We start from the raw sequence: 13,935 nt of genomic DNA, 5'->3' as shown, positions 1-13,935 counted from the left end.
CTTCCTGGATTTTAATTTTGTCTCTGTAGTAAGTGATATCACGACCTTTTCAGTATCCATAACTGGTCTACACAATGTGACCACACTAGTCAACTTCACGTGATTATGTTCCTAATCCGTACGTAGGCTATCACGTGACAGATATTCGGTACCCTTCACTGTATAACTCAACACAATAAATTTCTAACTTCTGAATGGAATGATATACATGTTGATTCCCATGGAGAATCTGAAATATTTGTCCCGAATGAGTAAAATTATAATGTCTAATAATGGACTATTTATATTGGTATTCTGAATGGAATGCGACATACAAGCACAAAGAGGCTTTCTGGGTTATTCAGCAATATCAGCGGAAACCAGAGAGCAAAACTGAACTTTCATGAGGCTAACAACTTGCTTCCCAAAGGTGTAATTTACCCTGTAAAGATCAGGACTTAAAGGTCATTACTCGTTTTCATGCATCTTTCTCCAACAGGCCTTCTCTGGCGAAGACCCTAATCTGTGTTGGAAATCACGTTCCTTTCACAAGAGATGACAAAGAATGTTTTCAGGGTTAGGACAAACGTGATCGTACAAAGCGGTAATGGTGAAAATTTGTGACGCGATAAGCGAGGTATTTTGATATAGCTTTAATACGACGTGAATCGGTACTTCGAATTTACAGCGTTCTAGGCGAGAAATCATCTTTATGAGGAAATCTGTAACGAGATATCACTGAATTTTCTTGCGTGTGGTTAAATGTGGAAAGATTATTCCCATGTAAATTTACAGCGAAAAAGTAATCGTTACTTTACTGGCGCTTGAAGTCTGTTTTCATTATGCATATAAGGTTAGGTTAGATGATGCAGTTTGAATAAGTAAACCGAACCGTTTGTCACAGACCCCACTAGAGTGATACTAGTCCAATGTTTTAGAAATAATTTAAACATACGGGTTCAGGTTTGTTGGAATTAGAAGATAACTAACGAGTAAGCCGCAGTATAGATATCTGCGAGAACGCAAGTTTTGAACAAACTTATTGCCATTTCATACCGATTTTAATGTGTGTTGTTTTTCCCCCCATTTTTACGAAAAATCTGATATAACGACAATCCGTATAGCAAGTAAATTTTTCGTTATGTATTCTCGCTTAACAGACTTCTGGTGTATTTGAAGGTACTTAAATACGTCGGCCTCATGTCGGTAGATTTACTGGCACATAAAAACTAATGCGAGATTAAATTCCGGCACCTCGGCATCTCCAAAAATGATAAAAGTAGTTTGTGGGATCATAAGTACAGTAATAAATTTCATATTATTCCGTATTGAAGAGCAATATGATGTAAAACAAAAGCTAAAGGTTTCCACCTATTCAGTACTATTTATTGTAACCTTAAAAAAGTTACATATATTTGATGAAACTAGTTTCGGTCGTGCGAGAGACCATCATCAGTCGAAATCAATAAAGTTAAGGCAAAGCATGAATTATAGATAACATTTATGAAGTAAACGTGTGTTGTTGATATTCAGTGCAAGACAAGTAAAGATTTGGATGTTTTAACACTCATCACAATCACAAGTCTTGTGTGAGTTCTCAGTTTTATTCCTGCTTCATAAATTTTTATCTGTAATTCATGTCTTGCCTTAACTTTATCGATTTCGACTGATGATGGTCTCTTGCAAGACCAGAACTAGTTTCATCAAATATATGTAACTTTTTAAAAGTTAAAATAAATAGTATTGAATAGGTGGAAACCTTTAGCTTTTGTTTTACATCAGTTAGTGGGACGTAAAGCCAATAACGTTACCATTACAATACTGTTTTGCTAGGACATATTTTTAAAAAAAAATCAACTCAGAACCACACACTAGGCTGTGCGTAAACCAGTTCCAACTTTCATGACGTATCCTATATACAACTTCATGTGTTAGTTGTCATGTTCTTGTATGTATAACTTGATTTTCCTCTTGTTTGTTCCTTCCCATCACTTCACTATTGACCAGGTAACCTTTAGCATTGATTCTGTTCGTTTTCAGGTGTTGTGGCCATCGTGCAATGTCAGAGATCTTGTGCTATGGAGTGAAGTTTACCTGGGAGCTGGGGAGACTCCATCTACGACTGCAGGTGTGGGCAGGGCATTCACAGGTAGTTCGAACCTAGGAGCTGGCTCCGACGATGATGCGCCAGTGGTTGCTCCAACATCTCCACAGTTGAGCAAAACTCGATCCTACGATGATTTGTTGGCTGCTGCAGAACATACAGGGGACATGCAGAGGAGATCGAGTGATCCTAGTATTTCCCTGGACAAGTAAGAAATTAAAATACATCACTTGGCTACATTCATCTCCTAGTCTGAAAGGAGCATCTTCTTTATTTGGAATAGTTGTTTCATTTTCAAGTTCAGAACTTCATGTTCATTTACTTCTCTATTTCAGTCTTATTTGAAATGTGGTACACATACCATTAGGGTTATGTGGGGTCGTCTCAAGGGGTTCGCAGATTTATCGTAGCTTTTGTTTTCAGTGAGCTGTTCAGAAAAGAATCGAGGCTGCTCATTGTCATTAAAATATTTTGTGTTTCTGCCTACTGCTACACAGTCCCCTTTCTGATCTATTCATTCTAAAGTTTGTGTCAGTTTGTACATCCTATTGACTTGGTGTGTAAAAATGCTTACTAATGTTGCATTGCTCTTGTTTTAACTTTTATTTCAAAATCACTCATTCACTTCAGTTTTTTCAGTAGCAGTGTATACAGTATAATAATAGTAATTGTTGCATTAATAATGCTCTTAAATATGATGTTGATAAGTAATGAAAACCTCATAATACCACTCACGACAAAACCATGTTTCGACATCTGTCTTGTGAAAGGATGCCACTTGCCTCAGAAGGGAGCAGAAAACTTTAGCTGTCGAATTATTGGGCTATCATTAAGCAATGAAAATGACAGGAACAGTTCTCCGGCCATTGCTGACCCCTCAGTTTGAGACTTCTTCCGCAAAGTTTTCTCCGAAAGAGTTGAGAGCGTTTCCTTTGCCCAGCGACTATTATATACAATACTATTATTATTATTATTATTATTATTATTATTATTATTATTATTATTATTATTATTATTATTATTATTATTATTATTGGGGAACAGGGTGGCGTAGCGGGTTAGCTGCTTGCCTGTCATCCCGATGACCATAGATTGATTCCTGCTGTTACTAGGGTGGGATTTTCTGTTGAAAATCCTGTGGTGTCAGGAAGGGCATGCAACCGCAAATCCTCAGCCACAGTGCTTTCATGCCTCAGTGTGTGTATGGACCTTGAGCAAGCGGGATAAGCTGCGGATGATGATGATGATGATGATGATGATGATGATGATGATAGCTAATATTATATAGCATATTTGTTGTTTCTGTGTTGTTTTTTTTTATGCTATTTGTTCAGGGTGTTGACCTATAGAGATCTTTTGCCCCTACTTGCACCACATGATATGAACCTGCATGTAATTGAAATGGAGGAAGTGTAGAGTGTTGAATGTGAGGAAAGGAACGTTAAGGACGACACAAACACCCAGTCCCCAGGCCAGGGATATTAATCACTGACAATTAAAAACCCCTGACCCAGCCAGGAATCGAACCCGGGGCTGCCAGGTGACAGGCGGACGCGTTGCCTCCTACAGCGCGGGGCTGGTCTGTTTCTGGTATAATCACAATATACTCGTACTTTGGGGGTATGAAAGTAAAACAGTTGGATTTTGGGTGTACGCTAACCAAGAAGTTTGAATACCACTGCTCTGTCATAGATTGTATGTGGTACATTGAAACCTCTCATTAATGGTCTCCATCAGAACTAGAAGAAATGTCCATTAAAGAGGAGTGTCTGTTCAAAAGAGATTAAGAACAAAATACATTACAGTAAATTAGAAATGCATAATGCTATAAATAAACTGCAGACTTTTGAAAAGGAGCACAATGGCAGGTCAGTGGAGGGAGAGGGAGCAACAGAAAGAAGAGACTAGGAAAATCACGAAAACACTAAGGAGCAAGATCACTCTCCACATCTCATACAATGCTGTTTTCAAATACACAGTCAAAACCGTTTATTATGACTCCGGACCACCATTTGACAGTCGTTAAACAGTCGCACAGCTTTTTTTTAAAATGCGATATCTGTAAGTTTTAAGCTGCACTCTTACATGGTTAACTAACAGAATAAAGTAAAAGCTTCAAAAAATATAAGTGAAATCAGTATTGTATTTGTGAAGTGGGGCTGAAAGGAATTTTTCTTCAGTAGGTACAGCAATATCATCTCAGCAAAATATAAATCAGTCAGTGAGCAAGGAAGTAGCTACAGAGTAAATTGATAGAAATGTCTCGCACGGTCTTGACTAATAAGTGAGATATTCTCTATGTCCTTCCAAATTGTAGAAATCGTTGAGTGTGGTACACCCAATTCCTTCGCGACATTGACGTTTGTTTCCGCATTTTGAAATCGCCATATTATTTGTGACTTTTCTTCAGTGTTGCATATTTTTCTTTTCTTTTGCGATATCTTCACAACAATGCTTGCCTTGACAATTTAACAGACAAACTGATTTGAAATCAACAATATACTGAAAACAGAGTTTGAAAATAAGCTTCACATTGTTGGCAGCAATCCCCAAACGCGTAACAAACAAAAATCAACTTGGATGTTACAGTCGATACATTTTTCCAAAAATGTGATAAAACTTCGCAGTTTTATCCAATATGTCATAGTAAGTGACATCGTACTAAAATTTTTTTAATTATTAGACGTGATAAATTTCATATTTGAGCACGTATTGTCAAAAAGTATTAACTTAGAAAATATTTTTGTAAAGATGTTCACAAGTTTATAAGATTTTTTTAAATACAATGTTTATATAGGGTTTAGATGGGACCGTTAGATTTCGTCGTTAAATCCAATACATTGTTAAAAGCAATGTCGCAATAAACAGTTTTGACTGTATAATGAAGCTCTGTCCTCAATTTCAGTTCTTCTACATTCATCTATTCTCAGCTTCCGACAAGCTTGTTTCTGCTTCCCAGCTTCAAGAGGGCGGTCTTCAACCTCATTGAGGAGGCATATCGACTGTTCCTCAGTATGCCCCTGTGGATGGGAGTGGTACAGTATCACCTACGGTATGCCCTGCCTGTCGTAGGAAGAAACTAAAAGGGTCCCCTGGCACTCGTAACTTGGGAACGTGGGTTGACGACCACGGATCCATTAGCTCAGTCCTTGCATTGCTTCCATTTACTTTTGCCAGGTTCCTCGCTCCGGGCATCCTTCGTTACTCTTGTTCTTTTCTGACCCTTACGGTATTAGGTTTCCGAGGCCTAGGGAGTCTTGTTCCTGGAACATTACAGATTTTTGCAGAAAATGATAGCCTGTGGTTGGGAACTGCTCCAGATGATGATGATGATGATGATGATGATTTCATACAGCTTGCAGAGAGCAAACGCAATTTTTTTTGTTCGCTGGGTCCCAACTTTTCACTGGAAACTGCACCTAGTATCAAAGCATCTGCTTTCTAATCAGACTAACATAATTTTGAATCATTAAATCATTTGTAATATCTCTTTCCTGATAAATGTCAAAGAACATAGTGTACTATACAGATGCCATATTATGTAAAAAAAAAAAAAAAAAGTTTGCCCGGGTTGTTTTATCTCCTTATAAGTGTCCATTTACATGTTAATGGACGAGGTGTGGAGCGTGTAATATATTTCTCCTGTGATCAGAAAATCCAGAAATAGTGGCTGTGTTGTTTAGATCGCATAGCTGTAAGTGCGTTCAAACCCCACTGTCAGCAGCCCTGAAAATGGTTTCCCATAGTTTCCTGTTTCACACCAGACAAATGCTGGGACAGTACCTTAAGGCCATGGTTGCTTCCTTCCCACTCCCAGCCTTTCCTATCCCATCGTCACCATGAGACCTATCTGTATCGGTGCGACGTAAAGCAAATTGCTTTCTCCTGCGTCAAATACATCAGTAGGAGGTTGGTCAGTTGACCTTTGGTGTCCAACATTCTGGTGCATAGGAGAAAGCTGGAGAAAACTATAGTGTGGATGAGATGTGTTTTATTGGTTACAGTATGATGTTGTGGCTCTTCCATTGTAGTTCTGATGTGCCATTGTGGTTTTTTGCAGTTTCTATTCTTCTAATTTCTAAAGTACATTCACCTTTACTTGTGACTCAAAGTAGACAAATGGGTAGTCCCTTTCTAATTTAAATTGCCTTTTGTTACAGCAAATTTGACGGTATCTCCCTTACAAATGGTGCAGGAGATCAACAGAATGGCACTGACTGGCCTCAGCAAGGAGATCTTGTACGGGAGAACGGTATAGATTCCACAAGGTATTCTGCGACGGGAATAGACTTACGGAGGGATCTGTCTGACGAAGGAGTTATCGACGTGCAACCCGGTGAAGACTCGGATGATAATGAAGAAGAGTCTATTACAGAATCCAAATCAGAGATGACAATATGTGCCAATCCAATGGTGAATGGGATAAGCTCTGTTAAAGAAGTGGCTTCTTCACCTTCCGTAGACAGTTCAACAGATACTCTAGTTGCTGGTGAAGTGAACGGTGTTGCTGGAGAAGTGAATGGTATAGGAGTGCACTCGTTAACACCTGGAGAGCCAGCTGTTATGGATAATCCAGTAAGCAACGGTAAGACTGCTGTGCTTTTTAATGGCATGGCAAATAATAGCAACAATTCTGAGACTATTTCGAGTGGAGACGTGTGTCGTGTATGCGCTAGCAGCAGGCGATTCTTGGCAGACAACCGGGACGGCAGCGCCAGCAGCTCCACGAGTGGAAAGACCTCGCGCTACTCCACCCCGCCCCTGTATTCCCGCACCCCCAGCTCGGGATACCCAGCAACCCCCTCCGACGAGCGGCTCCCTCCGCCGACACGTTTCCAGAGTCACAACCGCCTTGACGACTTGGACGGCATGCAGCCTCTCCGCAGTGATGTACAGATGCGGCTGCAGCAGATCATTGCCGAACATAGAGTGAGTAAAATGTGTTGATACTGATAAATCTTTCTGTGATAGATATATTGTACTTGTGACCATAGAAATAGTTTTATTAGAGGGGTTAATGTAAAGCATGTGCGTGACTATGTGGACAAATATATGTGGCCATTGTAGAGCCCAAATTCTCAAACATTGCTTATCTTACATGTGTCAGACTCCCATGAGTAACTTCTTCTCTTTCTACTTTGACAGTATCGAATTCGCAAGGCCATGGAGGTTTTATTTTCAGGTGCTTCCTAACTTTATACAGTTGAAACTGGTTAGGACATCCCTCTTTAGCATGTTTCCCTGGTTTTCACGCCGTTATTCCTAAGTCTCACTTCATGTCCTATTAAATACATGGTAAAGAAACGTGGATAGCACATTTGTCACTCTTTAGTACGTTCATAACTCGCTCTATAAGGAATTTAAATTAGCGTTCTAGGCCAAGTTGTGCACACGACACTCCAGTCACAGCTGGCATGCATAAAGATTTGCCAGAGAACTTAATTTCACGGCGGCAGACTACCCAGACAATATAGCGCGCAAGCGTGTCGGCCTACAGCTAGTTACCTTGGTTACAGGTAGCATCAGTCCTAAGCCAGTCTTTGTTGTGCTTGTTTGGATAGCGCAACAGTACCTCTTCTGAGTGTATTTCTTGATCTTGGTGCTTAATTTTCATTTGTATGTGAATACTGTAACGTATTAAATTAGGCCTACTGTACGTACGTATACAGCTGACGTGTAGTGCTTATCTTTATGTTGAATTAGGCCTATTGTACTTAAACATAGGACTAGTGGTTTGCAAGACATTGCGTTATGGATAAGAAGAAAGCTAGACAGTTTACCAGCAAAGAAAAATTAAAGTTTATCGAGAAAGGGGATGCTAATCCACACATGAAACGTGCAAATAGCCCAGATGTTGGACTTTCCTACGATAACTTTAAATATGATAGTAAGCAACCACAAGAAGATCGAGGACGCTTGTCTGGTACGAGGAATCAGCCAAATGAAACGTGTCCGTAAAAGCCAGTTTCCAGCTTTAGAAGATGTTCTGGTGAACTGGTTCAAACAAGCTTGGGCTTCGAATATTCCTATTGATGGAACATTGATTCAGGCCAAGGCATCACATTTAGCTGCCAAAATGGGATTCCGTAACTTCAAAAGGCATCTAATGGATGGCTTGAAGGTTAAAAAAAAAAAAAGGAATAAACTTTAATATAAATCCATCCATGGGGAAGCTGCCATTGTCAATATCAATACTGTCTAGACTTGGAGAGATACAACACTGCAGGAAAGCATAGGCCTGATAATGTTTTTAATGCAGATGGAGCTGCTTCCTGATAAAACTTTCACGTTCAAAGGTGAGAAATGCTGTGGAGGTAAACTCGGTAAAGAGAGACTGACAGTGCTATTATGCTGCAATGAGAGTGGTACGGAGAAATTGATGCCGCTTCTATTAGGGAAGTAGAAGAATCCGCGCAATTTTAAGAATGTGCATAACTTTCCATGCCAGAACACGGTGAATACCAATGCTTGGATGATGTTATTGATTTTTGAGAACTTCTTGCGATCACTTGATGCCAGAATGGGAGTGCAGCAGAGGAAAATAGTGTTGTTCATTGACTGCTGAGCCACACACGCAGTTGACACATCATATTTGAGAAATGTACATGTAGTGTTTCTTCCCGCGAACTGTACAAGCCATCTCCAACAGCTGGACCAGGGCATCATCCGGTGTGTGAAGCAGAAATATAGATTCTCATGCAGAAGAGATTGGCATTCAAAGAAACAACTTCACGTAATATCAAAATTCAGAATGCCATGCATTTCTTAAAATCTGCTTGGACATCAGTAAATGAGACCACAGCTCAAAACTCTTTCCACAGACCGGGCTTCATTCGTTCAGCAGCTGATGAAGTTTCAGTGGAAATAATGGAAAGCACTGATGATCTAGATGAAGAATGTGACCAGCTTGGGACAGATGAAGATGTGAATTTTGCTGCGTATGTTGAATGTGATGACATTGTTGCCAATGCAAAGTGCAGATGGTAGACAAAATTCATGAACATCTGATGATTGACAAAGACAGTAACGAGCAAGAACCCCAGGATGAAAATGAAACCGAGGAGATTCGCGCAGCACTACCAATGCATCCAGCAGCAGTAGAAGCTATGGGCGTAGTGTAGAGTTATGTATCAGGTTTTGTCGTGAATGACAGTGTGGATTGCATTACCAAACTCGATACTATTGCATGTAATTTGGAACGAAAGAAGAAGTTGTCTATATTTTAGGTATGTTTCGTACACACAGGTGATGATTTTAAATTTTTTATGGAAATACGGACGTATAGTTCGCATTTCTAAGAACCGTTTTTCCTTGATGTTTTACTATCTTGGTGTTCTTTAAGTGTATTATTTCTTTATTCATTTCATTAATTATAATTGTAAACACTTGTTTCTTTGTCTTTATCATAATTATTTTTACGTTCAAACCTAACTTTTAAGTTTAATAACATAAATTTTTTTCTGTCATCTTTCTAGATTAAATGATAATAGGATAATAAAACAACTATTTAATTACTTTTGGAAAAGTAAAACAAAAAATAATTGGTTTAAAGAAGTTCAGAATGATTTAGAAGATCTGAATATTACAGTGAAGCAAATTAAAATAGAGAAGAAAAAAGGATTCTCAAGAACAGACAAATAAGATTGTCATTAAAAACTGTACAACAGAAACAATATGTCATATCTGATGAAGAAAGGGCAGCCAGGTCGGCCAGAATGAAGAGGGGAAAGGAAGATGATGCAAGCTAAATCTTCAGTTAATTCTTTGTTAACATAAATGTATTTGGGTTTGATTTAAGTGCTCCAATGTGGGCATAAACTATGTAAATAAATACAGTTGAACCTGACTTATACGTATATCAAAGGGAAGAGAAACATCTACTTGTAACTGAGAATTACTTAGAAATCAGACTTACACAATACACCACATATTTACTGAAAAACCAATGGAATAGACCTACATGTGTAAATCCTTGCAAATAATAAATACATTTACTGAGAAACCAATGGAATAGACCTGCATGGGTAAATCCTTGCAAATAATAAATACATTAAGACAGAAAATATCATTTTGAACTTGGTCCAGCCTTAAAGAAATCAGATAGTTTGGCTTGTTTCACTTTCCTTGCATTAAGAGTATAAACCTCCTTTTGCAAACTTAGTAAGGAATTCAAAGCATTTTTACTACAACTTTTAGCACTGATGTAACGCCTACACACATCGATTGCATTTAACACTTCACTCAGTTGAGGTGTTTCAAGATTTAAGTCGTTATCTCCATCTCCATCACTGTCGCTATCGCTTGTAGCTGGTCGATCACCACCGCGTTGTTGACATGCATCAGCAATAATGTCTTCATCCGATAGTTCTCTACATACAGCCAGATTACCATCGAAATGCACAAAAGTATCGAATTCTACACCCTCCGGTAGCGTTAGCTCATTGCCAGACAAAACTTCGTCCCCATAATCAGCATTGGCGGCAGCCTCTTCTAATAAGACACCAGCTTAGCTGAAACAGTTGCTGATTGTGGAGGATGACACCTGCTTCCAGGCAGTCGAAATAAAGTCCATAGCTTGTAGCAAATTAATCGAGAGAGGTTCATTTCCTGCATCACTCAGTGTTATCAAATGTTGAACCAGCATTTTTCTATAATGCACTTTGAAATTTGCAATGATACCCAAATCAAGCGGTTGTAGAACACTGTTACAGTTAGGAGGGAAAAATTCCACTCGGATATTCTCCAGAACGATTTGAGGTGGATGTGCTGCACATTGATCCATAACAAGAAGGATTTTCTTCTCTTTCTTTTTCATTTTAATGTCCAGTTTTTTCAACCACTGTTCCACTAGAAGCATAGTCATCCAAGAATTTCTGTTGGATTCATATTCCGTAGGTTTTGTTTTTGCACCCTTAAAACACCTCGGATTCTTCGATTTTCCTATCACAAGTGGAGGAAGTTTATCAGATCAATCTGCATTGGTGGCGAGAAGTACTGTTACACGAATTTTACTTTTCTTCCCTCCATGGCATGAGTCACCTCTTTCCGCTAATGTTTTACTGGGAAGGAAATTGTAGAATAGGCCGGTCTCATCACAATTGTAGTTGTTTGGGGGCTGATAATCGCTTATGATACCCGGCAGAACCTCTTCTTTCCAGTGTTGCAACGCGATATCGTCCACAGCTTTTGAGTCACCACAAATTGTTCTCCCTGTGATTCCATGATGATCTTTAAATCCTTGCAACCATCCTGATGATGCCTTGAAATCAGCAGTGATACTCATTTTTTTTTAGCTAAATCTATCGCCTTTGCCTTCACCATGTCGCCACTAATTGGTAGAGCTGCAGCCCGCTTTTGCTGGAACCATGTGAAAAGTGCTTTCTCCAAATCTACATACCTTCCTTCTTGCTGACGGCTGCGCTTTGCTGATTTTGAACCCAGTTTTAAGAACTTATGCAAAATAGCGTTTCTTTTTACTGATGACTGTACATAGCATTGTATAAGCAATCCCTGAGTCTGAAGCAATTTCACTTTTTGTTTTGTGTGGATTAGCGTCCACTTCTCGTATAAATTTTACTTTTATATCTAGGGTATAACATTTCCTTTTTCTGTTCTCCTTGGCTAATCAAAAGCAACTGAGTGACAAAACTACTGTTCAACAGTAAACACCACGTACCGGCACCGTGGACATTTTACTTCTCTGTTGTTCCCACGAAAGAAATTCTCATATTCAAACAAATTTACTGTAATTTCTTTTGTTTCCGCACCGAAACCGCTCACTTTCCTTGTAATGTAACTTAATCTTTGGTGGCATTGTGACTGTCAAAAACGACGAAGGTAGAGGAGGAGCGAGATAGAGAGCGAAGAGGACTCGATCGGTTGGCCTTTGTTAAGCCGCCAATAAGTAAGTGTCAATCATGTCACTCGGCGAAACTCTTTGTGTTCTGTTTCAACACCGAAACGAGACCGCTCTACTTCCGCCTTCGCCGACAAAGTGGACACTTCGTAAATACAGTAGTTTCTTTTAAAAAAGCACGTGCTCATTACAATTACGCAAAACTCAGAGAAATTTCACTGACACTTAATACGTATAACAGCGAATTACGTATAAACGGATTACGTATAAATAAGGTTTAAATAATACGCCTTTAAATTACATTTTGCCGGGACCTAAAGGAAATTACGTACAAGTACGAATTACGCAGAATAGAGTTACGTATAAAGCAGGTTCAACTGTAAATAAAAATTATGACAGTTTTTTTTTCTCGGTCCCCACAACAGCGTCCTAACCAGTTTTGACTGTATCTTAATTCTTTGAGGGGTTGGGACTCTCATTATTTGTATTGCATATTTAAAGAATTATTGCACTCAGCCATGCCAGGAACTACTGCTTGTTTACGTCTGGTGCTCTGTCATTGGGTTCTTTCGCCAAGTATAGAAGTGCACTAAATGTATGACAGCTCAGTCGTTCCATCTGATAACAGTGGTTCCTCCTGCTCTATTGTTCCAGGAATTTATATTTATTGTATTGTTCGTTTGTTCATTTTTATGTAGTTTCGAGGTTTGATTTTGGATTTGTAGCTCTTGCAAATTCATCTTACCTTGTTGGTAATTTGAGGCTTCGATCCACTAATATGCCCGCTGCTTCTCCCTGTGATAAAAAAAACAATCCACTAGCGCTTCCTCACCCAAGTGCAGTCATATTTTGGACAGTAATGGGAAGAGTACAAGAAGAAAGTAATCGGACTGAATTACAGTTACCTGCGAAATATTGTACTCAATTACAAATTACTTTTTCAACAAGTAATCAGTAAAATTACAAATACTGTACTTCACAGAATGTGAGTCTTAAGGAAATTACTGATATTAAAATGTTTGCAAGGAAAATAATTAAATCTTCATTCTGTGTGTTTTATTAGTATAGATATGAGATGTCAGGGTACAACAAATCCCAGGGGCCTAAAATTCTTTCTCTGGAGCCTTTTTTTTTTTTTTTTTTCAGGTTGGGTATAATCTCCCACTTAATTTGATTCCCAGTTTGGTATCGCTGAACTATTGCAAAGCGCATGCAAAATAGTACTGCACAACCCCCTGACACTCCATACGATTTATCAAACTCTGTTGAACAAGAGAATGAGGTTATGTCACGGCAGGGATCTTGGGAATTATGGGTGATTTCTGCTCTTATATGTATGTTACTACCATTTTAAATAATTATCAAGGCCGCATTATAAAAGCAATAGAAAAACAAATAATGTAAAATACGAACGTTTGGGTGTCAAGAACTTCAATAAAGAAAATATTACCATAATAGAAATAAGTCCAATGTTCTCCCCAGAAATTTTCATTAGCTGGGTGGCAGGAATGAGAATCTACGTAAAAAATAATTGATACAATTTCAACTTCTTCCCCTCAGGCCATTAACAATAATATTAGACAGGTAAACATTAACTGCAAAAATGAACTATTTTAGTGTTATTACGAAAAGGACGTAGAGTAGTTTGAACTTCTAGTGTTCTACTGCACGTTCATAATCACTCGGTTGCCGTGGAGAGCCAGGCGGGTTTGCTACGTCCCGCGGAATCGAGTACTCGCATGCGATTCCACGCTAATCCAGACACCGCTTGTGCAGGACACTACGTGATAAAATTCTTTCAAGAATCACTCCGTAATAAGCTGAACTCCGATGTAACTCACGCAATTATACTGACAATAATTAAGATTTTTCATTTAAATATACAGTTTACAGTGTTTACATTTTAATTTGGAATACATAATGACTGAAATATGTGTAGCCTCTGTAACTCAGGCGGCAGCGCGTCGGCCTTTCACTGCTGGGTTCCATGTTTCAA

General features: G+C 38.8%; 1 protein-coding gene across 7 annotated transcripts in view; it reads left to right on the top strand.

The window, feature by feature from the left end:
* LOC136885883 (myotubularin-related protein 3) overlaps positions 1–13,935 on the top strand; it is a 339,670-nt gene that overhangs the window by 284,221 nt on the left and 41,514 nt on the right. For all 7 annotated transcript variants that reach the window (XR_010861633.2, XR_010861634.2, XM_067158568.2 and 4 more), the window contains 2 exons: positions 2,020–2,291; positions 6,244–7,012. Coding sequence is in view for 5 of the 7 variants with exons in the window: in XM_067158568.2 (XP_067014669.2) it covers positions 2,020–2,291; positions 6,244–7,012 (1,041 nt within the window). In the remaining 2 variants the exon portion in view is untranslated. The remainder of the gene's footprint in view (positions 1–2,019; positions 2,292–6,243; positions 7,013–13,935) is intronic.

Source organism: Anabrus simplex, chromosome X (genome assembly GCF_040414725.1).
Source record: "Anabrus simplex isolate iqAnaSimp1 chromosome X, ASM4041472v1, whole genome shotgun sequence".
Lineage (NCBI taxonomy): Eukaryota > Metazoa > Arthropoda > Insecta > Orthoptera > Tettigoniidae > Anabrus > Anabrus simplex.
The sequence above is the reverse complement of the archived record's forward strand: the minus strand, read 5'-3'. Positions and strand labels throughout refer to the sequence as shown.